This window comes from Ornithorhynchus anatinus, chromosome 1, assembly GCF_004115215.2.
Source record: "Ornithorhynchus anatinus isolate Pmale09 chromosome 1, mOrnAna1.pri.v4, whole genome shotgun sequence".
Classification (NCBI taxonomy): Eukaryota; Metazoa; Chordata; class Mammalia; order Monotremata; family Ornithorhynchidae; genus Ornithorhynchus; species Ornithorhynchus anatinus.
In genome coordinates, this window is record NC_041728.1 from 34,843,181 (window position 1) to 34,866,366 (window position 23,186).

The 23,186-nt window shown below is 49.5% G+C and overlaps 1 protein-coding gene across 5 annotated transcripts in view; it reads left to right on the forward strand.

The window, feature by feature from the left end:
* The window catches only part of PCNX1 (pecanex 1), a 199,425-nt gene extending 187,388 nt beyond the window's left edge, over positions 1–12,037 (forward strand). For 4 of the 5 annotated variants that reach the window (XM_029060164.2, XM_029060183.2, XM_029060189.2 and 1 more), the window contains exons 32-34: positions 1,784–2,211; positions 4,574–4,714; positions 9,000–12,037. In XM_029060164.2, the coding sequence (XP_028915997.1) occupies positions 1,784–2,211; positions 4,574–4,714; positions 9,000–9,140 (710 nt within the window). In that variant the 3' untranslated portion in view covers positions 9,141–12,037. The remainder of the gene's footprint in view (positions 1–1,783; positions 2,212–4,573; positions 4,715–8,999) is intronic. The other variant, XR_003757855.2, reaches the window with a different exon arrangement.
* The last annotated feature ends 11,149 nt before the right edge of the window (positions 12,038–23,186 follow it).

Genomic DNA, 23,186 nt, shown 5'->3' on the forward strand with positions numbered 1-23,186 from the left:
TGCACAGCAGTCGGTCGGTCGATTAATCTTATTTGTCGAGGGCTTAGTACAGGACTCTGCAAGCGCTCGATCAATGTCGTGGATCGGTTGATCGTTTGACATCATAGTGGTATTTATTGAGCGCTTACTGTGTGCAAAGAACACTGCGTTAACCGCTTAGGAGTGCCCAATACAGCAGTGGTGGTCGACAAGTCGGAGAGATGGGGGCAGTGGGGAATGAGACTTCTCCACCTCCGTGTGTGGCCCCGCCTCGATGCAGGGCAAGAGGGTCTGAGGCAGAGGAAGTGGGCGTTGGATCGTGAATAAATAGGAGAAAGCCATCAGTGGCATTCATTGAGTTCTTACTGTGTGCAGAGCACTGTACCGAGCGCTTGGGAGAGGAGATGATGACAGAGTTGGGAGATGGGTTCCCTGCCCACAGCGAGTTCACAGTCTAGAGAACTGTTTAAAACTGGGGAGATGGGGCCAAGCTGGAGTTAATCCCCTGAGGAGAGCTCCCAAGTTCATCGTTACCCGGCCGAAAGATCTGATAATAATAATAACTGTGGTATTGGTTAAGCGCTTACCATGTGCCAGACACTTTACTAAACGCTGGGGTGGATACAGGCTAATTGGGTGGCACACAGTCTCTGTCCCACATGGGACTCACAGCCTCAAACCCCGCTTTCCTCGTGAGGGAACTGAGGCCCAGAGAAGTGAAGTTGTTAATGGGGGATGTGAATAATAATAACGATGGTGTTTGTTACGTGCCGAGCCCTGTTGGGGTAGATACAAGGTTAATCAGGTTGTCCCACGTGGGGCTCAAGGTCTTAATGCCCGTTTTACAGATGCGGTACCTGAGGCACAGAAAAGTGAAGTGGCTTTCCCAGGTCACGCAGCAGACCGGTGGCAGAGCCGGGACTAGAACCCACGTCCCCTGACTCCCAAGCCCGTGCTCCTGCCACTAAGCCACGCTGCTTCTCAGTTACTGTGTATCAAACAGTGTTCCAAGCACTGATAGAGGTACAGGATACAATCCCTGTCCCGCTTAGGGCTCGTGGTCTAAGTAGGACGGAGAAAAGGCATTTTATCTCCCATTTTACAGTCCAGGGAACTGAGGCCCGGAGAAGTGAAGTGACTTGCCCGCGGTCAGCCAGCAGGCAAGTGATGAGAACCCAGGTCCTTCCGACTCTCAGACCCGGGCTCTCTCCACCAGGGCCACGCTGCTTCACTTGTATGCCGTGTGGCCTCGGGCAAGATCCTCTGCTTCTCTGGGCCTCAGTTCCCTCGTCTGTAAAATGGGGATAAAGACACAGAGCCCCAGGCGGGACAGGGACCGTGCCCAAGTTGATTACCTTGAATGTCCCCCATACTTAGAACAGTGCTGGCCACATAGAAAGCGTTAACGAGTTCCCTAATCATTATTATTGTTATTATTATGATTACAGCCCCTGTCCCACATGGGGCTCACTGTCAAAGTAAGAGGGAGAACAGGTATTTAATCCCCATTTTACAGTTAAGGAACAGAGAAGGGGAGTGACTTGCCCGAGGCCACCCAGCAGACAAGTGGCGGAGCCGAACTTAGAACCCACGACTTCGGACTCCCGGGCCCGGGCTCTATCCCCTGCCCACTTGTCTCCACCCCAGCGTTTAGAACACAGTAAGCGCCGAACAGATGCCTCAATTAAGGGATGAGAAGCCAGATCCTTCGGACTCCCGGGGCCGGGCTTTCTCGGGCGGGCGGGCGGAGAGGGGGAGGGTGTCGCGTCCTGACGGTTTGCCCGTCCTCGTCTCCCCCGCGCAGGCAGCAGCCAGAGCGCCCAGTCGGTGCGTTCGAGCCTGGTCCGCCCGTGTCCGGCCCGGGGCTCGGTGGACAGCCAGTCTTCCTACTACTGCAGCGGGCGGGCGCCGTGGACGGCGGCCCCGGGCCTGGGCCCCTGCCGACGCTCGTCCACCAGCCAGCTGTCCCTGCGGCAACTGCCCTCCTCCCTGCAGGCCCGCCTGCCCGCCCTCACCCAGCTGGATCCGGCCGCGGGGCTGGGCCTCCAGCAGGCCCTCCCCGCGGCCAGCTGCTCCAGCCACAACCTGCCGGCCGCCAAGCAGCAGCTGGCCCTCGGGGGCTCGGCGGGGACCGAAGGAGGGTCCGGGTGCCACGACGGGCAGGCCGGCGGGGAGCTCAGCCCGCCCGCCGGGGCCCAGGCCAAGAAGGGGGACGTCGTCTACAGGATCCAGGTGAGCCGCTTCGCCTCCGACCTCTCGCCACCTCCCGCCTGCCTCTCCCCGGGTTAATTCTCTTCATCTCGCCCACCGCCCGCCTCCGGCTGGAACGCCCTCCCTCCTCGCATCCGGCGGACGATTATTCATTCGTTAGGCCCGTCGGATTTATTGAGCGAGCGCTCACTGTGGGCAGAGCGCCGTACTGAGCCCTTGGGAGAGTACGGTACAACCACAGACACATTCCCTGAATTACTCTCCTCACCTTCAAAGCCCGATTGAAGGCACGTCTCAAGCGCTTCCTCTGTGCAGAGAGCACTGTTCTGAGCACTTGAGAGAGCACAGGGTCATGGGTTCTAATTCCGACTCTGCCGCTTGTCCACTGTGTGTCCTTAGGGGAGTCACTTAACTTCTCTGGGCCTCGGTTTCCTCCTCTAGAAAATGGGGGTGGGGACTGTGAGCACCACATGGGATAGGGACTGTGTCCAATCTGATTTGCTGGTATCCACTCCAGTGCTTAGTATAGTGCATAGTAAGCTTTGAACAAATACCCTAATTATTATCATTATTACAGTACAGTAGAGTTTATAGACGTATTCCCTGCCCACAGGGAGCTTACGTTCAGGAGGGGGAGATACAGACCTTCCCCAATTAAGCCCTCCTTTTCTCATTCATTCAGTCGTATTTATTGAGCGCTTACTAGCGGAGAGGACAATATAACGCTCCCTTCTGCGTCCCCCTGATTTGCTCCCCTTCGGTCACCGCCCCGCTCAGCCACAGGGTGCTTGTTTTCTTAACCGCAATTTATTGAGTTACATTAATGTCTCTTTTATTTTGGTTCTCGTTTCGATTTTTCAATAGCCAGGGCCAAATTCCGTGCGGCCGTTCTTCCTTGCATAATAATCCACCCACCTATCCAAGTGGGTGTCGAAGGCAGAAGCGCTGCAGATTTTTCTGTTATCTATTTATTCCTATTAATATCTCATCTCTCTCCCCCTCTAGAGACCGTCAGCTCGTTGTGGGCAGGGAATGTGTCCGTTCTGTTGTCCTCTCCCGAGCGCTCAGTACAGTGTTCTGCACTGAGGAGGCTCTCAACAAACGACTGCAGAGCACTGCTAAATACAACAGAATTAGCGGACGTATTCCCTGCCCATAATGAGCTTACAGTCTATCGGTGGTACTTATTGAGCGCTTACTTTGTGCAAAGCACTGTACTGAGCACTGGGGAGAGGACAATAGAACAATATGACGGACACATTCCTTGCCCGCCATGAGCTGACAGTCTCGAGGGGTATTTTCTTCTGCCTTTAAATGGGTCGGGCTGGTCACTCCCCGTCGTATGGTACCGATGGTTCCGATGTCGTCATATGGGTATTGTCATCTTCGACCCCGCCTCCGGCTCCCACTCCTTCTTGTCTCCCGCTGCCGAGCCCCACAGCTCAGGAATGGTACCTGTGTTTCCCCCGAAGGATGCCCTAAGAGCTGATGGGCTCCCGCTGAAGTAATAATAATAACAACTGTAGTTTGGTTTAGCACTTACTCTGTGCCAGGCACTGTACTAAGGGCTGGGGTAGAGCCAAGCTAATCAGGTTGGACAGGGTCCCTGTCCCACATGGGGCTCACAGTCTTCATCCCCATTTTCCGGATGAGGAAACCCAGGTACAGAGAAGTGAAGTGACTTGCCCGAGGTCACGCAGCAGACAAGTGGAGGAGCCGGAATTAGAACCCAGGTCCTTCTGACTCCCAGGCCCAGGATCTATCTACCAGGCCATGCTCCCGCCCTGCCTTTTTCAATAATAAAACTCCACGCCTCCCGTGCTCCAAAGTGCAAAACAGGCAAATAGTCCTGCTTGATCATTGCAGCTCCAGCCTAAAAATTCAGTCACTTTTGCCCCCCTACCAGGTTTTAAACAATAATAATAATGATCATAATAATGATGGCATTTGTTAAGTGCTTACTACATGCCGGGCACTGTTCTAAGCACTAGGGTAGATACAAGATAATCGGGTTGGACAGGGTCCCTGTCCCACACGGAGCTCACGGTCTTAATCTCCACTTTATAGAAGCGGGAACTGAAGCAGAGAGAAAGGAAGTGACTTGCCCAAGGTCACACAACAGACAAGTGGCAGGGCCGCTCCCAGGCCCGTGCTCTTCTCGCTAGGCCGTGCTGCTTCTGTATGGCCTATGATCTTTCTGAAACGAAGATCAGAAGAGTGTGATCCCACCCCCTTCCGCCCACTAAGTTTTAAACTTTTGTCCTCCTACCGGGTTTTAAACACAGAACAAAAATCAGAGACTGTGATTTATCCAACGAGACAGTATTAAAGTAGCAGACTACCAGTGGGATTTTCTAACGAGCCATTTCCGTCTGCCAAGCAGATCGTGGATCCCAGCCAAATCTTAGACGGGATCAACCTCTCCAAAAGGAAGGAGCTCCAGTGGCCAGATGAGGGGATCCGGATGAAAGCCGGGAGAAACAGCTGGAAAGACTGGAGTCCTGAAGAAGGCATGGAAGGCCGCGTAAGTTCTCTTAGTATTATTATTATCAGTATCGTCATTATTAGCATCACATGGCGTCGCATTGTTTCCGACGCATGGGGAATTTATGGACATATTTTCTCCAGAACGCCCTATCTTCAGCCGTAATCCGTAACCTTGGGAACGGTTCTTCCGTTAACATCGTTAGCATTAGCGCTGAGTCCGGTGCCCCAGCGCTTAGTACAGTGCCTGGCACATTGTAAGCGCTTAACAAATACCATAATTGTTGTTGTTGTTGTTGTTATGGCTTCTAGCCCTGTAGCTGTTCTTTCAGGTTTTCCTTGGACTTTTCCCTGGCATTCGTGTCTTCTTCAGAGAATTAATCCTCCTGGTGATGTGTCCTAAATATACTAATTCTAAGTCGAGTCATTTGGCTTTCTAAACACCACACTGGCTTAACTTGCTCTAGAAAGCATTTGTTTGTTTTTCTTCAGGACTCCGTTGTATTTGCAAAAAAGCCTTCTCCAACACCACAGGAGTGGTGTTTGGGAACTGATTCTCTCAGGGAACGGATAGTACAGTACAGTTAGTACTAAGTAAGTAAGTTAGTACAGTGCCCTGCACACAGTAAGTGCTCAATAAATTCGATTGAATGATTTTGTTCCGCGGAGGGTTTTGATTTGGCAAATTCATTCATTCATTCAGTAGTATTTATTGAGCGCTTACTATGTGCAGAGCACTGTACTAAGCGGTGGGAATGTACAATTCGGCAACAGAAAGAGACAATCCCTGCCCAGTGACGGGCTCACAGTCGAAACGGGGGAGACAGCAAAGCAAAACAGAACAAAACAGAAACAAGACAACATCATCAAGATAAGTAGAATCAAGGGGATGTACACCTCATTAACAAAATAAATAGGGTAATAAATAATATATACAAATGAGCACAGTGCTGAGAGGAAGGGGGAAAAGCAGAGGGTGGCGGAGAGGGGAGGGGGAGCAGAGGGAAAGGGGAGGCTAAGTCTGGGAAGGCCTCTTGGAGTAGGTGAGTTCTCAGTAGGGCTTTGAAGAGGGGAAGAGTGTTAGTTTGGCAAATGTGATTTCTGTTTGAAGCATCGTGGCCTAGGGAACAGAGCACTGGCCTGGGAGTCAGAGAACTTGGGTTCTAATCCCAGCTCTGCCACTCATCTGCTGTGTGACTTTGGGCAAGTCACTTTACTTTTCTGGGTCTCAGTTCTCTCACTGTAAAACGGAGCTTAAGACTGTGAGCCCCACGTGGGACGGGAACTGTGTCCAACCCAATTATCTTGTACTTACCCCACCGCTCAGTACAGTGCCTGGCACATAACAAATACCATTAAAAAAAAAAAAAAACAAAAGCAGCGTGGCATAGTGGAAAGATCATGGGCCTGGGCATCAGAGGATCTGGGTTCTAATCCTGGCTCTGCTATTTGCCCTCTCTGTGACTTTGGGCGAGTCACCTTACTTCTCTGGGCTTCGGTTTCCACATCTGTAAAGTGAAGATTAAATCCCTGTTTTCCCTCCTGCTTAGCCTGTGAGCCCCATGTGGGACCGGGACTGTGTCCAATCTGATGAGTACGATACTTGGCACATAGTAGGCGATTAGCAAATACCATAATAATAATTATTATTATTATCGTCAATCACAAACTTTGGGCACGATGTCAGAAGGCAGTCTGGGAGAACCTGCCATTCCCCAAAACACATTCGTGGAGCGCATCTCTGTTTCACCTGAACATCAGTCGTCGATTAAGCAAGACCCACCACCCGCCGCCACCCAGACCGCTAAACCATCCACTTCTCCATTCTACTTAGTCTGTGAGCCCCACATGGGACCTGATTATCTTGTATCTGCCCCAGCGCTTAGTACAGTCCTTGGTTCACAGTAAACACTTAACAGTTCTCGACACTATCAGCCCATTGTGGGCAGCGAATGTGTCTGTTTATTGTTATACTCTCCCAAATGCTTAGTCCAGTGCTCTGCACATAAGAAGCACTCCATAAATACCACTGATTGATTACCAAATACAAAATTATTATTTTCATACTTTGGCATCCCCCTAGATGAACAGAAAAACCGAGCCCATTTCTAAAGATAAGGTTGGGCTGGACATTTAGCCCACCCACACCTTCATTTTGGTCACTTCCTGAAGACATCTGAGTCGTTCACCAGCGAGACCTTGAGTGGGTTTTTTTTTTTTTTGGTTGGTTGGTTGGTTGTTTTTTTGTGATACTTGTTAAGCGCTTACTATGTGCCAAGCACTGTTTTACGCACTGGGGTAGATACAAGATTATCAGGTTGAGCACAGCTGAACAGCATTTAACTGATGAGTGAAAACTGTACGTCAGACCTTATTAACCCTTTCTGACATTTCGATTCCTTCAAGGATAGAGGAGAGGAGGCCCAATGGGGAATAATTGACTGCTTTCTCACCCGTGTAAAGTTCCCCACGAACCGCTCCTCGGTTATTTTCTAAAAATAGTGAAGTAGGAGTAAAGGTTATTTTTAAAATTTTCACTCTATGTCATAAAGTTGAGCTGGCGTGCTTCAGGTTCCTGTTTCACCTTCCTGTCTCGTGCTGTACACTTAAACCCGGGATGAGGTCTACCCCAAATTCTTGCCACAAAAATAGATCAAAACGGTTTTTTTCCCCAAGTCTTCCCACGTGAGGCATCCCAAGTCTAACCTCCTTGGGGACAGAGAAGCAGTGTGGTTTAGTGGATAGAGCCCAGGCCTGGGAGTCCGAAGGGCCTGGGTTCTAATCCCGGCACCGCCACTTGTCTGCTTGTGTGACCTTGGGAAACTCCCTTCACTTCTCTGGGCCTCAGTTCTCTCAACTGTAAAATGGGGATGAAGACTGTGAGCCCCATGTGGGACAGGGACTGTGTCCAACCCAACTTACCTTGTACCTACCCCAGCGCTTAGTATAGTGCCCGGCACATAGTAAGCGCTTGACGGATACCACTAGTAACATCAGGGAGCGTGTCTACCAACTCTGTTGTATCGTATTCTCCCAAGGCCTTAGTACAGCATTCTGCACACGGAAGGTGCCGAATACCTAACGTTGATCGATACAGTGGCGAATCGGTTGTGAGAGGTTCTGCAGGATTGTAATAATAACGATAATAACAATAGTGCTATTTGTTAAGCACGGACTGTGTGCTAACCACTGGGGTGACCGCTGGTGATTCAGGTCGGACCCAGTCCCTGTCCCACAGTGGGGCTCACGGTTGAAGTGAGAGCCATTGATCCCCACTTCCCAGAGGAAAGACCTGAGAAGTGAAGTGACTCGCCCAAGGTCACACAGCAGGAGGCAGGTGGCAAAGCCAGGATCGGAACTCGGGTCCTCTGACTCCCAGGCCCGGCTCTTTCCGCTAGGCCGCGCTACAGAGCCGTGGAGTCACTACTCAGCGTTAGGGAGGTGCGGTGTTTCTAAGCAATCTGGGAGAAGACTGCGTGGGGAACGTACGATTGTTAATGGAGCCAGTTTTATCAATCAGTTGATCAATGGTATTGATTGAGCGCTTACTATGTGCAGAGCACTGTTCTAAGCATTCGGGAGAGTCCTGTACAAGAGAATAAGCAGACGTGTTCCCTGCCCATAATGAGCTCACAGTCTAGAGGGAGAGACAGACATCAATGTGAATAATAAAGTAATTTAAAAGAAATTATTTAGTGGCTAAAGCCCAGGCCTGGGAGGTCAGCAGGACCTGGATTCTAATCCCGGCTCCGCCACTTGTCTGCTGGGCGACCTTAGGCAAGTCACTCACTTCCCTGTGCCTCAGTTTCCTCATCTGTAAAATGGGGATGCAAACTGTGACCCCATACATTGACTTTGTCCCACCTGACTATCTTATATTTACCCCAGCGATGAGTTCAGTGCCTGGCACATAGTAGACGCCTAACAAAAACCATAGAAAAAAAAGTACGTACATAAGTACTGGGCGAATCTAAGCCCTCTTTTCCGTTTCTTCATCTCCCTTCTGCGTCGCCCCGACTCGCTCCCTCTCTTCATCCCCCTCCCAGCCCCACAGCGCTTAGGGGCAGATCTGTAATCTGTTCATTTCTATGAACGCCTGTCTCCCCCTCTAGACTGTCAGCTCGTTGTGGGCGGGGAATGTGTCCGTTCTCTTGTCCTAGTTGTCCTCTCCCGGCGCTTAGTACAATGCTCTGGGCACGGTAAGCGCTCAGGAAATACAGTTGACCGACTGACATGTCCAGAGTTCACAGGTGCAAGAGCAGGTGTCCACCAGGGCCCGGAAGGAGACTAATTCCCTCTTTCTTTCTTGGCCCGGTTTCTCTAAGGTGATTCACCACTGGGTGCCTTGCAGCAAAGATGCAGGTAGCAGATCCCACATAGACAAGACCATCCTCCTCGTTCAGATCGACGACAAATACGTGGTCGTGTTGGAGACCGGCGTCTTAGAGCTGGGAGCCGAAGTGTGAGCCAACGGTTCGAACCCGCGCGTCTCTCTTCCCTCGCCTCCGGAGACATTGGAAAAAGGGAGGGAGCGGAAGGCGATTCCCTTCGGGCTCATCCTGGGAGAGAAGGCTCGGAAAAAGTGGCTTCAAGACCCTCTCTTCTCCTCTCTTCACACCCCAGCCCGTGTCCATCCCCGAATAAAGTTTAAAATATTTTTTTTTAAGTTAGCTGCTGAGGCAACATGCACATGGAGAATAAGGTTCTGGTAACTCACATCCTTTTTTTAAAAAAAAAAAAAATGAAACACACAACCTTTTTCTCTGCGGTACGTGTGCTTTAAATCAGCAAGCCCTTTGCTTCCAAAACGTAAATCCTTTTTTTCTGATTCATTTGCCAAAAACGGTCGTCGCGTTCGGTCGCCGAGCGTGGGAGATCCATCTTCCTGATTCTTGAAAACGGATCAGTTCGCCGACCATTCAGCGGAAGGCAGTCTAGAAACGTAACGTAGAGCGAGAAGCGATGAACGGATGGATTTATCCTATTGTGAGCGGCCGGCGGGGTGGGGGGGACTTTAATGAGAAAACTGCACTAATTTTTTTACAGCGATGCACTAAGAAGTCTGAGGTTCCTCAGAGCATTTATTTATATATGAAAACGAAAGACCGTTATTTAAATTACCTTCAGGATCAACCCTCCCCTCTACGTAGAAAGACCGAGGGCAGGAGCCGGGGGTGCTCGCCTGAGGTTTCATGCCGATGCGTTCATGGGCCCCTTCCTTCCTAAGGGGCTCTGACATCTGCCTACTTGACACAGTTTCCCAAAGCCATCGGGGGGCGGGGAACGAGCCCCTCCAACACCACTGCCAGCCATCCGGCCCGCATCCAAGAAGAACCCAGAGCGGAGCACCGTAGCCTGGCACTGACCAACAGGCCGAGAACCAGCTACGTCGGCGCCGTGCCCGGGAGGAAAAACATTATGCTGTTACGGAGGCTGAATCTCGAGGCAGTGAGAGAGGGGGTTGTATCGCAAGGGTCCGTAAAGGTAATCAGACTTAATTCCGTTACGTTCCGGGGTTGTTTTTTTGTTTTTTTGTCATTTCATTTTTTTTAGTGAAACTCCAGAAAGAGCGGTCCTGAGCGTCACATACGACCATCTTGCCTTTTATTCCCCCGCCCTGCTTTACTTTTTTTATTCTCTTTCTGTTACTTGAATTGTATTTCCTGTGATCATATCTATTATACGTAACTGTAATTTTCGAGTATTTATAACTGTGAAGTTGACTTGTTCACGTGTCATCACGTATCCTTGCTTTTATTGGGTTGTTTTGTGTTTTTTTAACGTATGAATTCAGGGAAACTTGTAACTCCAACTTACCGCTGGGTAGGCGAAAACTACAGTGGAGAGGAATCGACGACTCCCGACGTCTTAGCGAAATCCGTGAAAAACCCGCCTCTCCGGTTCTTTTCCACTCGGATGGGAGACTTCGGATCGGCAGGACGGACCGGGGCAAAAATAGGGAGGCCTCCGAAGCCGAGACGGAGTAGAACTTTCTGGCAAGGGGGGACACAAGAAGTGAGATTCTAAGCTTGTTCCGAGACGGAATCAGCAGAGATCCAGAAGGATGGGGGCGGATTCCCGCGGCACACTCCCGGAACCACCCGAAAGGCCTCCTTTCCGCTAAGACCCGTGCCGGGCATCGACTCGGTGCATTGCTTTGAGTTTTGCTTGTTTTGTACACACTACAGAGACCCTCGGTCTTCAGTTCCGTGAGTCGCACGAGGGTCCGTGATCGCCCCGTGAAAACCGTGCATCTCGAATGGGTTATCGAACTGTGGTGTCGAGACGCGTGTTTTTTTTTTTAACAGACCACCCTTTAAGCCTTTGCCTTGCAAACTCCCGTTTGGTGTCTCTTGTATTTGACCTGCCCCGACGAACCCACGACATTCCATCAAAGGTCGCTGTCACTGCATCTGCTGGCAGGGGATATGTCCCTATGTGGAAAAAAATAATAGTAATAATAATAAACACGATTCCTCTGAAAAGGAATTTGCTCCCTCCCTGAAATAGATTCGATCTTTGTGTTCTAGAGCAGGAGCTCATTTCTTAAGAGAAATGAGACATCGTAAAATTTCACACCTGATGCCAGTTAAAGAAGCCCATTCCTCCGGCGGTGTAATCCGATGGGTTGTGGAATTAGGATTGGGTCAAAAGAATAACTGTCTAGGATTCAAATGAAACACAGTTTTTCAGAAAATCACCGCCCATTTGTTTTTTCTCCGAGGCTAGATTAACAGGACAGAGCAACTTCTCTCTACGAGGAGTTGGAATTTCTTAGAATCCTCCCCAGTTCTGTCAGTCAACATGGAAATTGGTGACTTGAAAAAAAAACCAAACACATAGGAAATGGATGATTTAAAATTGAATCCAGCACCCTCCCTGCTCCAAGAGCAGAAATAAAGCTTAGAATTTTCAAATACGAAAAAAAATTCCAAGATTTTTGTCCACCGAGCCCGTGGCACATAGAATGTGTCTGTTATTATATTGTCCTCTCCTAAGCGCTTAGTACAGTAAGCTCTCAGTAAATACATTTGACTGAATGACGGACCGACTCCCGTTTCCAGGCTGAGGAGAAGTGATCTAAAACTCTGTGCGCTTAAGGTTTCACCTCTAGGGAAATATCAAGGCTGATTGTGAAGGGATGGCTTTCAGTCCCTCATCCTCCCGCTGACAGTAGCTTCAGGCCGCAAGAGAAACAGTCACGAGACGTCCGTTCGCTCTGTTAGGGTCAACGGGCGGATGGCTTTCTCCCAGAAGGCGCTTAAACTGTGGGGAGTTTGGATTCTTGGGTGCCAAACCGTTTCAAATCCTCCAACGTTCCCCAAACACCCAGAAGCGCTCAATAAATACAAATGATGATTGACTGGCCGCCAAGATTCATGCTCTGCACCCGATCTGTTCCCTTGTGATGTGAAGTGTGTTGGTTTCCTCCTTCGTGAGTTGGGAATGGGGTGCAGAAGTTCAAATACCTTTCTCTTGGGTCCGACAAAGACTTTCCCACATTATTTTTGAATGGTATTTGTTAAGCGCTTACCATGTGCCAGGAACTGTACTAAGCACTCGGGTAGATAACAGCTAATCAGGTTGAACACAGTCCTTGTGCCACATGGGCAGGGATTCTCTCTCTCTGTGGCCAAATTGTACATTCCAAGTGCTTAGTACAGTGCTCTGCACATAGTAAACACTCAATAAATGCTGTTGAATGAATGAATGAACATGGAGTTTACGGTCTTAATCCCCATTTTTACGGAAGAGGTAACTGAGGCCCAGAGAAGTGAAGCGACTTTCCCAAGGTCACGAAGCAGACGGGTGGTAGAGCTGGGATGAGAACCCAGGTCCTTCAGGCTTTCCGCTTTTTAGGCCGTAGGCTCGTTGTGAGCAAGGAACGTATCAACCACCTCTGTTGTATCATATTCTCCCAAGTGTTTAGTACAGTGCTCTGCACTCAGTAAACGTTCAGTGACCTCGTTGTGGGCAGGGAATATGTCTGTTCTATTACATCATGCTTTCCAAAGTGCTTAGTACAGTGCTGTGCACACAGTAAGCGCTCAATAAATACCACTGAGTGATAAGTACCTTCGATTGAGGCCAATGGGAAAGAAGGCATTGGGGCTCCTGACAGTCTCCTTCTTAAGCAGTCAAAGAATGATTTTTGGCTGTTACCTTGCACGGAAGGACCTGAATTCTTCACCGGCCTACCACCTCCACGTTAGCTTTCTGAAGACGAGATGGCCCTGCCTGAGGTGACCCGGCAATAGGTAGGCACTGCCCAGAAATGACCGGAGTCCATCCGTTGCCAAATCTTCCCTCTTGGGAAAAAAGCAGCTCTTCCGAAGAGCCGGAGTATCCTCAACCTGCCCTGAAGGATTGACCGATGAACCGGGACCTGTCACGCCATTTTGATGTCGAGGGATGGAACGGAAGTTTGGTTCTCGTTGGCCAACTGACTCACCCTGAAAGGGTTTGTTTTTAACCTGGGAGAAAGTTCAGAGATGGGGTATGTCCTTGTAACATTTTTTTCCTAACGATATCTGTTTAAGCGTTATGGGCCAGGATCTGTACTAAGCTTGTGATAGATACAACATAGGTTGGACGCGGTCCCTGTTCCCCATGGGGCTTGCAGTTTTAAATCCCCACTATGCAGATTGAGGGAACTGAAGCCCAGAGAAGTGAAGGGACTTGCCCGCGGTCACCCAGCAGACGAGTGGCGGAGCCGGGATTAGACCCCAGGTCCTTGGGACTCCCGGGCTCTAACCATCAGGCCACGTTGCTTCTCTGTTTTCGGGTTTTGTGTGTGTGTGTGTGTGCTATTTTTTAACCATCAGGTATTGGAAGCCTTATGACTGAGCACTTTGAAAAGACTGTCCTGGCTCAAAGCCCTCTGGACCCCAAAGGGGGGCTCAGCGTGGGAGGTGACCAGGGACATTTGAGTGTCTTATCCTGTGCCGGATGAGAAGACACCTTTCCGGAAACATCTTTAATTGGAGGCGAAAAGGGGTTCACCGATCTATCTGAAATCTCCTAGGTTATTAGATTCCCCCCCAATTAGCTACCCAGTTCCACACTTAACCAAAGCATCGGTTATTTTAGAGCGAGTCCATGTCACTTAATTTTCTGGTTAGTGTACACTATACACACTCTGAGAAGCAGCTTGACCTAGTGGACGGAGCCCGGGCCTGGGAGTCAGAAGGACCCGGGCTCCAATCCCGGCTCTGCCGCCTACCGGCTGGGTGACCTTGGGCAAGTCGCTTAGCTTCTCTGCGCCTCAGTAACCTCAGCTGTAAAATGGGGATGAAGACTGTGAGCCCCACGTGGGACAGGGACTGTCCAACATGATCAGCTTGTACCCCAACCCCAGCGCTACATAGAGTCCCTGGCCCGTAATAAGCGCTTCATAAATACCATTTTTTTAAAAAACTCATTGGGGCTCTTACCTTTTGAGATCCGGGCAGAGAGAGAGCTTCCATCACCTGTAGCATTTTTTCCCCAATCTGCTAAATTTGACCTGATTTTCCCAAGTTACAGACCTGGAAACTCGATTCCTCGACTGTATGCCAATGAGGCAAACGATCTGTATCCAAATTCTTCTTGGTGAGCTGATTAAACATCACCGATTCAGAGCCAGATGACAAACAAGGCCCGGTAGAATACTTGTTCCATTTTAGCGCGATTCTGGAACCCGGCTTTGAGGTGGGAGAATCCGTTCGGACTCGAGCTTTGAATCTCTTCACGGGAGTCATCCACCTGAGGCTTAGGCGACCGACTCAGTTTACCAGTATCACTTTCGGTGAAGTTCACTTTCCAGTTAGTCACCTGTGGTAAACTCTCAAAACTTCCAGTTTTGAAATGCGTAACAGTCGTCACCCAAGTTGCCGACCCGTTCTTACTTATGCCGGGGGAGATTGAGGGCTCACCTCAGTATTCAGGTTAGAGATGTTGCTACCTTTCCTTTAGGGTCGTACCTGTTTTCTTAGGGTCTGGCAGGCACCTGAAACTTGGTAAGCCGTCGAAGCTAGGCCGGAAGAAAGAAAGGTCGTGGAAAATCAGGCTGAGGGGGACAGTGCTACTGCTTGGGGAGCACTGAAGTTCAAGTAGATAGAGCACATGGCCTGGCAGACGAACCTGGGTTCTAATTTTGCTGCGTGACCGTGGGCAAGTCACTTCACTGTGCCTCAGTTTGATCATGTGTCAAACGGGGGTTCAGCACGTTCTCCCGCCACCTTACCCCGCGAGCACCGTGCGGGACAGGGACCGTCTCCCCCTGATAATCTTGCATCTCCCCCGGAGTTTAGTATTTTGCTTGAAGTGTAGTAAGTGTTTAAGGAATGCCACCTTATTAATCCTAAGATTTCCAACTCCACAAGGAAGTGGGGCAAAAAACCATCCACTTGGGTCTTCGGAAGTGCAGAACTTGGGGGAGACAGCATCCTGGACCAGATTTTTTGTATCAGTCATGTGAAACCCTACAAGAGTCACAGTGAGAAAGGGGGAATTTGGGGTGGGGAGTGGGAGGGGATGGGATCTGAAGCAGAACGGTGGCAGATGGAAGAGAGGGAGGGAGCAGAAGATATTTCTTTTCTGATCGTGGGGCTCTGGGAATCAAAAATGGCCTCTACCAGTATATGAGGATCGACCAGAGATGGGGATCTATGTACTCGCGTGTGTGTCTGAGCGTGGATGTCAGCGTGTGCGTATCGACAACAACCTGTAAATATTGTAGTTGTTGTAAACAGAAAATAAGAGCTGAGGTTTTGGGGGTTTTTATTTGGCAAATCCGTTGCATCAGAAGGACAGTATTGACGGTGCAGAAAACACTGAGGAAATAAAGAAAATTTTTCAACGTGTGTTTCCTGCTTTCTTCTTCCCCTACCCGGCTCCGGTTCCAAGAAGAGGAAGTGGTCGTAATGCCTCGTTGAAAGTATTTGAATCGGTCTGAGGGATGGGGGGGTGCTGAGAAACAGCGTGGCTTAAGGGCTAGAGTCCGGGCCTGGAAGTCAGAAGGATCTGGGTTCTAATCCCGGCTCCACTACTTGTCTGCCGGGTGACCTTGGGCAAGTCGCCTCAGTTGCCTCATCTGTAAATTGGGGATTAAGACGGCGAGTCCCATGTGGGGCAGGGACTGCGTCCAACCTGATTGACTTGGATCTGGCCCAGTGCTTAGAACAGTGCTTGGCACATAGTAAGCGCTTAACGAGTCTGAGCCTACTCCCCTACAGAACTTCTCCGTGCTGTGGTTTGCTTTTAAAAGAGACGAGACAGTTTTTGGGTTTTTTTAATGGTATTTGTTAAGCGCTTACCATGTGCCAGGCACTCTTCTAAGCGCTGGGAGAGTTACAGCAGTCCGTGTCCCACTTAGGGCTCACAGTCTTCAACCCCAGTTTACGGATTAGAGCCACAGAGAAGTGAAGTGACTTGCCCAAGATCACACAGCAGCAGACAAGTGGCAGAGCTGGGATTAGAACCCAGGACCTTCTGACTCCCAGGCTTGGGGTGTATCCACTAGGACCACCCTACTTCAGATCGCTCGACTATAAGCTCGCTGTGGGCAGGGAATGTCTTGTTCTGCACACAGTAAACACTCAATAAATATTACTACTGATTATCATTATGGTATTTGTTAAGCGCTTACTGTGTGCCAAGCATTGTACAAGAAATTCAGGTTGGAGGCAGTCCCCGTCCCACATGAGGCTCACAGTCTAAGTAGAAGGAGTAGGTTTTAATCCCCATTTTACAGATGAGGTAACTGAGGCACAGAGAAGCGACTCGTCCAGGATCACACAGCAGACAAGTGCTACGGAAGCAGTGTGGCTCAGTAGAGAGCACGGGTTTGGGAGTCAGGTCATGAGTTCTAATCCCAGCTCCGCCACTTGTCCGCTGCGTGACCTTGGGCAAGTCACTTAACCTCTCTGAGCCTCAGTTACCTCATCTGTAAAATGGGAGTTGAGACTGTGTACCCCACATGGGACAACCTGATGACCTTGTATCTACCCCAGCACTTAGAACAGTCCTTGGCACATAGTAAGCACTGAACAAATACCATTATTATTATTATTAAGTGGCAGAGCTGGAACTAGAACCCAGTTTCTCCGACTCCCACGTCTGTTCTCTTACCATTAGGCCACACTGCTTCCCAGGGTGGGAATCGGTACTATTGACTGATTGATTCAAATGCACCTCAGATGGTGCAGTGGTGACTATTTGGGACACTGTGTGACCATGGGCAAGTCACTTCACTTCTCTGCGCCTCAGTTCCTTCATCTATAAAATGGGGATTAAGACCGTGAGCCCCACGTGAAACACGGACTGTGCGTAACTTGAATAACTTGTATCCACCCCAGCGCTTAGTGCAGTGCCCGGCACATGGTAAGCGCTTAACAAATTTGCCCGAAAAAAAGAGCAGCACCGTAGGCCCAGACTAGGAGGAAGCGATGATAGAGGGCAGCCCCGACTACCCAGCAGGCTTCTGTGTCTGCCGCTGTCTTTCCCCAACAACCCCCACCCCCGCCCCAAGACAGAGGGGAAATCCTGGCTGCTTCCATGCTCAACGCGACTCCTTTGCCGGACCAAGACCACAGAGGAGAGTGTCACTGAGACCGTCATTCCTCACACCCACCCACTGAGTGGAGCCAAACAACCGTGACCTGGGAATGTGCTAATTCTGGTGTATTGGACTCTCCCAAGCGCTTAATACGGTGCTCTGCACTAACAAGTCCTCAATAAATACCATCGATTGTATGTTTTTTATGGTATCTAAGTGCTCTTCGGTGTGCTGGGCACTGTGCTAAGCATCGGTTAGATAAGAACTGATCAGGTCGGATACAGTCCCTGCCCGACGTGGGGCTCAGAGTCTTAATCCCCATTATCCAGGTGAGGTAACAGGCTTAGTGAAATGACTCGCCCAAGGTCACGCAACGGACAAGTGGCGGATCCAGATTAGAACCCAGATCCTTCCGATTCCCCGGCCCGGGCTCTTCCGTTATCCTCTAGGCCACGCCGTTTGTGAGCAGGACGTGTATCTACCAACTCTGTTGTATTGTGCTCTCCCAAGCGCTTTAGTGCAGTGCTCTGCACCATGAAAGTGCTGTGGTAATAAGGATTTGAAGTGGGGGAGAGAACTGATTTTGAGAAGACCTCAGAGGTGGGGATTGTGACAGTGTGTCAGATTTGAAGGGGGAGGGTGTTCCAGGCTAGAGGGGGTAGGGGGCTGAGGGGTTAGTGGTGAGATACACGAGATCGAGGAACATTCATTCAGTAGTACTTATCGAGCGCTTACTATGTGCAGAGCTCTGTACTAAGCACTCGAAATATACAATTCGGCAACAGAGACGATCCCTGCCCAATGACGAGCTTACAGTGAGAAGGTTGGCATTAGAGGAGCGAAGTTTATAGTAGGAGCATAGCGAGGTGAGGTCAGAGGGGGCAAGGGGATTGAGGGCTTCAAAGCCGACGGTGAGGAGTTTCCGTTTGATGCGGAGGTGGATGGGCAACCATTGGAGGTTCTTGAGGAGTGAGGAGTTGTGGACTGAGCTTTTTTTTAGAAAAATGTTCCGGAGTGAAGCATAGAGTGAAGCATAGACTGGAGTGGGGAGAGACAGGATGCAGAGTCGTCAGTGAGGAGGCCAATACAGTAGTCCAGGCAGGATAAGTATTTGGAGCAGTGTAGTAACAAGTTGGGATTGAGAGGAAAGGGTGGATCCTAGCAATATTGTGAAGCTAAACCTGGCAGGATTTGGTGACAGATTGAATGAAAGAGGATGCCGGGATAATGCCAAGGTTATGGCCTTGCTAGGGAGGATAATGGTGCTGTCATTGGTGACCTTTGAGAGGGCAGTTTTGGAGGAGTGAAGGGGGCAGAAGCCAGATTGGAAGGGAAGGATTGAAGGAGGGGAAGTGGAGACACCGGGCTTGGATAACTTGCTCGAGGAATTTCGAGGGGAATGGTAGGGGGGAGATGGGTTGATAATATGAGGGCGCCTTGGGGGTTAAAGGAGGCTTTTTAGGTTGGGGGAGACATGCAAATGTTTGAAAGCAGAGAGGAGAGAAGACTTTGGAAAGGAAACAGAGGATGGCAGTGGTCAGGGAGGGAATGAGCGAGGGGACAAGTGTTTTTATGAGGTGGAAGTATGCGGAGGTGCAGGTGGAGGGGGTAGAATTTGAGGGGAGATGGGAGATCTCTTGAGAAACTCCTGGGATGGATAAGGGGAGTCAAAGAGCTGGCAGGATAGGGCAGAACCTGGAGTAGAGCAAGGGAGATTGAAGATGTGGCAGTGTGTAGGACAGGGATTCGTACTTGAGCGAAGTCCAAATAGAGAAGCAGCGTGGCCTAGGGGATAGAGCCCGGGCCTGAGAGTCAGAAGGACCTGGGTTCTAACCCCGTTCTGCCATTTATCTGCTGTGTGATCTTGGACGAGTCACTTCACTTCTCCGGGCCTCAGTTCCCTCATCTGCAAAAATGGGGATTCTGTACCTGTTCTCCTTCCTACTTGGACTGTGAGGCCTATGTGGGACCTGCTCACCTGGTATCTACCCAGCACTTGGGTACCTAACAAATACCATCATTATTACCAAAATTGTCTCTTTTTACTGATTATAGAAAATGACCAAGAGTACTTTACAGTGCTCTGAAAGTCTGGTTGGTTCAGTAGTTTGCAGTCTGAGGCCTTGAGCTTCCAGAACTGCATAACCCTGCATTCTATTTCTCACAACCTTCCATTTTCTTGGACATTCATTCATTCATTCAATCGTATTTATTGAGCATTACTGTGTGCAGAGCACTGTACTAAGCACTTGGGAGAGGACAATAGAACAATAAGTAGGCACATTCCCTCTCTACGGCGAGCTTACCGTCTAGATTGGGAGGCAGACATTAATATAAAAAAATTACCGATAGGGACATAAGTGTTGTGGGGCGGGGAGGGAGGGGGAATAAAGGGAACAAATCAGGGTGACGCAGAAGGGAGTGGGAGAAGAGGTGAGAAGCGTGTAATCTGGGAGGGCCTCTCCGAGGAGATGTGCCTTCAATAAGGCTTTGAAGCAGGGGGGAGTCGTTGTCGGATTTGAAGGCGGGAGGTCATTCCAGGCCAGAGGCAGGACGAGGGCAAGGCGTTGACGATGAGGTAGATGAGATGGGGGCATTAGAGGAGCAGAGCATGCGGGCCGGGATGGAGAAGGAAAGAAGGGAGATGAGGTAAGAGTGGGCAAGGGGATGGAGAGCTTTGAAGCCAATAGTGAGGAATTTTTGCTAGATATGGAGGTGGGTGGGCCACCCTTGGAGTTTCTTGACGAGTGAGGAAACATGGCCCGAACATTCTGTGGGCAGAAAATGTGTCTGCCAACTCTGTTATGTTGTACTCTCCCATGCGCTTAGTACCGTGCTCTGCATATACTAAGCAATCAAATACGATCGGTTGATTTTTCACCATCTCTCCCTCAGCCGGGACGTGAACAGAATCAGGTTCAAGGGGGCTTCTTGCATTGAACGAGGTTTGGCCCCCATCCTTACTGCTCCTGTCCCCTTTTTTTATGATACTTGTTAAGCGTTAACTATGTGCCAGGCATTATGTTAAGCACTAGGTTAGACACATTCCCTGTCCCGCATACAGCTCACACAATTTTACAGATGAGGCCACAGAGGCACAGAGAAGTAAAATGACTTGCCCTAGGTCACACAGCAGACAAGTGGCAGAGGTGGGATTAGAACTCTGGTCCTCTGACTCCCAGGCCTCTGATCTTTTCACTAGGCCATAATAATAATAAGGGTATTCGTTCAGTTCTTACTGTGTGCCATCCACTGTACTAAGCACTGGGGTGGACACAAGCAAACCAGGTTGGACACAGTCCCTGTCCCACAGGGGGCTCACAGTCTCAATCCCCAGTTTACAGATGAGGGAACTGAAGCCCAGAGAAGTGAAGTGACTTGCCCAAGGTTGCACAGGTCATGCTGTTCCTTCCCCTCCATATCTGAAAGATCACTCCTCTCCCCATCTTCAAAGTCCTCATGAAATCGCATCTCCAGGAGGAGATCATTATTATTGATAATAATAGTAATAAATTGCGACATTTGTTAAGTGCTTACTTTGTGCTACGCGCTGGAACAGATACAGATCATCAGGTCCCATCTGGGGCTAAAAGTCCAAGTAGGAAGGAGCGCAGGGATTGAAACGCCATTTTGCAGATGAGGGAACTGAGGCCCAGAGAAGTGAAGGTCACAGAGCAGACAAGGGGCGGCCTCACAGCTCCTTTCTCCACACTTCCTCCACTGGGAACCAACTGAGTCCCGGTTCAGTAACCGTACAGCAAAATCACCCATAAGACTCAAAAGCAAACACACCCCAGCATGTGGTGCCTGGCACGTAGTAAATGCTTAACAAATACTATAACAAATCCCTAACTTCACTCCCATCAGCCCGCCCTCAGACTCCCCAGTCCCCCCAACCTCTCACCAGGTCTCACAGTCTGAACAATGGGTAGTATTTACTGAGCGCTTACTGTGTGCCGAGCCCTGTACTAAGCACTTAGGAGAGTACAGTATAACAGACACCTTCCCTGCCCACAACGAGCTTATTGTCTAGAGGGGGAAACAGACATTAATACGAACTATCATTATGGAATTCATTAAGCGCTTACTATGTGCCAGCCACTGTACTAAGCACCGAGTATATATAAATCAGTGGCTGTCTCAGACCTTCACTAAAGAGAAACGGGAGCAGGAGGTTATTAAAGCATATTCAGCTTCCTACTCACAGAGGAACATCTGGAAAATGGGGGTGAAGACTGTGAGCCCCATGTGGGACAGGCACTGTACCCAACCCGATTAGCCTGTACCTGTCCGGGCGCTCAGTACAGTGCTCGAGCTCGCCTCCTCCAGGGGGCCTTCCCAGACTGAGCCCTCCCTTTCCCTCTGCCCCTCCTCCCCTCTCCATACCCCACTCCCTCCCTCCGCCCTTCCCCCTTCCCCTCCCCACAACACTTGTGCATATTTGTATATATCATTTCTCTGTTTATTTTATTAATGATGTGTATATATCTATGATTCTATTTATCTCGATGGTATTGATGCCTGACTACTTGTTTTGTTATCTGTCTGTTATCTCCCCCATTTAGACTGTGAGCCCCTTGTTGGGCAGGGATTGTCTCTATCTGTTGCTGAATTGTACATTCCAAGCGCTTAGTACAGTGCTCTGCACACGGTAAGCACTCAAAAATAAATACGCTTGAATGAGTGAATGAATGAATGATAAGTCCTTAACAAGTGCCATTTTTAAAAAAACAAATGATGGCAGCCACAGTTGAATTTCCTCTTGGATAGGACAGTCTGTCAGTTGTATTTACTGAGTGCTTACTGTGTACAGACCACTGTACTAAGCACTTGGGAGACCTATGACAATAGACTAATCCCCTGCCCACAGCAAGCTTACAGTCCCAGATCTGGAACTGTGAGTTCTGGGTGGAACAGAGCCTGTGTCTGATCACTTTATCCTGTGCCTACCCCAGAGATTAGCCCAGTGCTTAGCACCCTGCTTGGCATCTAGTAACAAACAGCAGCAGCAGCAGCATCACTGTTACTGTGATAATATTACAGCGGATTCACTCATTCATTCAATGGTATCTACTGAGCGCTTCCTGTGTGCAGAGCGCTTGACAACAGAGACAATCCCTGCCCAAAAACAGGAGAAATGGACTGTGATCCGATTCTCGTTCTGATCCAGTATCCAGCTCAGCGCTTTGTACCAACACTTGGCAGATAGTAACCACTTTAGAAATAATAATAATAATGTTGGTATTTGTTAAGCGCTTACTATGTGCAGAGCACTGTTCTAAGCGCTGGGGTAGATACAGGGTAATCGGGTTGTCCCACGTGAGGCTCACAGTTAATCCCCATTTTACAGAAGTGGTAACTGAGGCATAAAGCAGCTAAGTGACTTGCCCACAGTCACACAGCTGACAAGTGGCAAAGCCGGGATTCGAACCCATGACCGCTGACTCCCAAGCCCGGGCTCTTTCCACTGAGCCACGCTGCTTCTCTATTATTATTATTATTATTATTATTATTAGTGCTATCGGTTCACCTATATGGCTCACTAATTGTACACATGCATTCAACCATAAGGTGGCAGCAACAGATCAGTCCAAACAGGAAGAGGGTGTGTGGTTCTGTGTTGTGTGTGTGTGTTGTGTATATGTTTCCCATTCTGGGCTCTCTTCATGGGCCTTAAATGGAGAAAGACTGTGTTCTCTTTCTTAAGTCACGTTTTCTTCACCCTTTCCTGCCCAACGGTAATGATAATAATAATGGTATTAGTGAAGCACTTACTATATGCCAAGCTCTGTACTAAGCACTCCGGGAGATAAAAGTTCATCGGGTCCCATGTGGGGCTTACAGTCTAAGTTAGAGGGAGAACATTTTACAGATGAGGGAACTGAGGCATAGAGAAGATGAGTGACTTGCCCGAGGTCACACAGCAGACATGGTGGAGCTGAGATTAGAACCCAGGTCCTCTGACTCCCAGGGC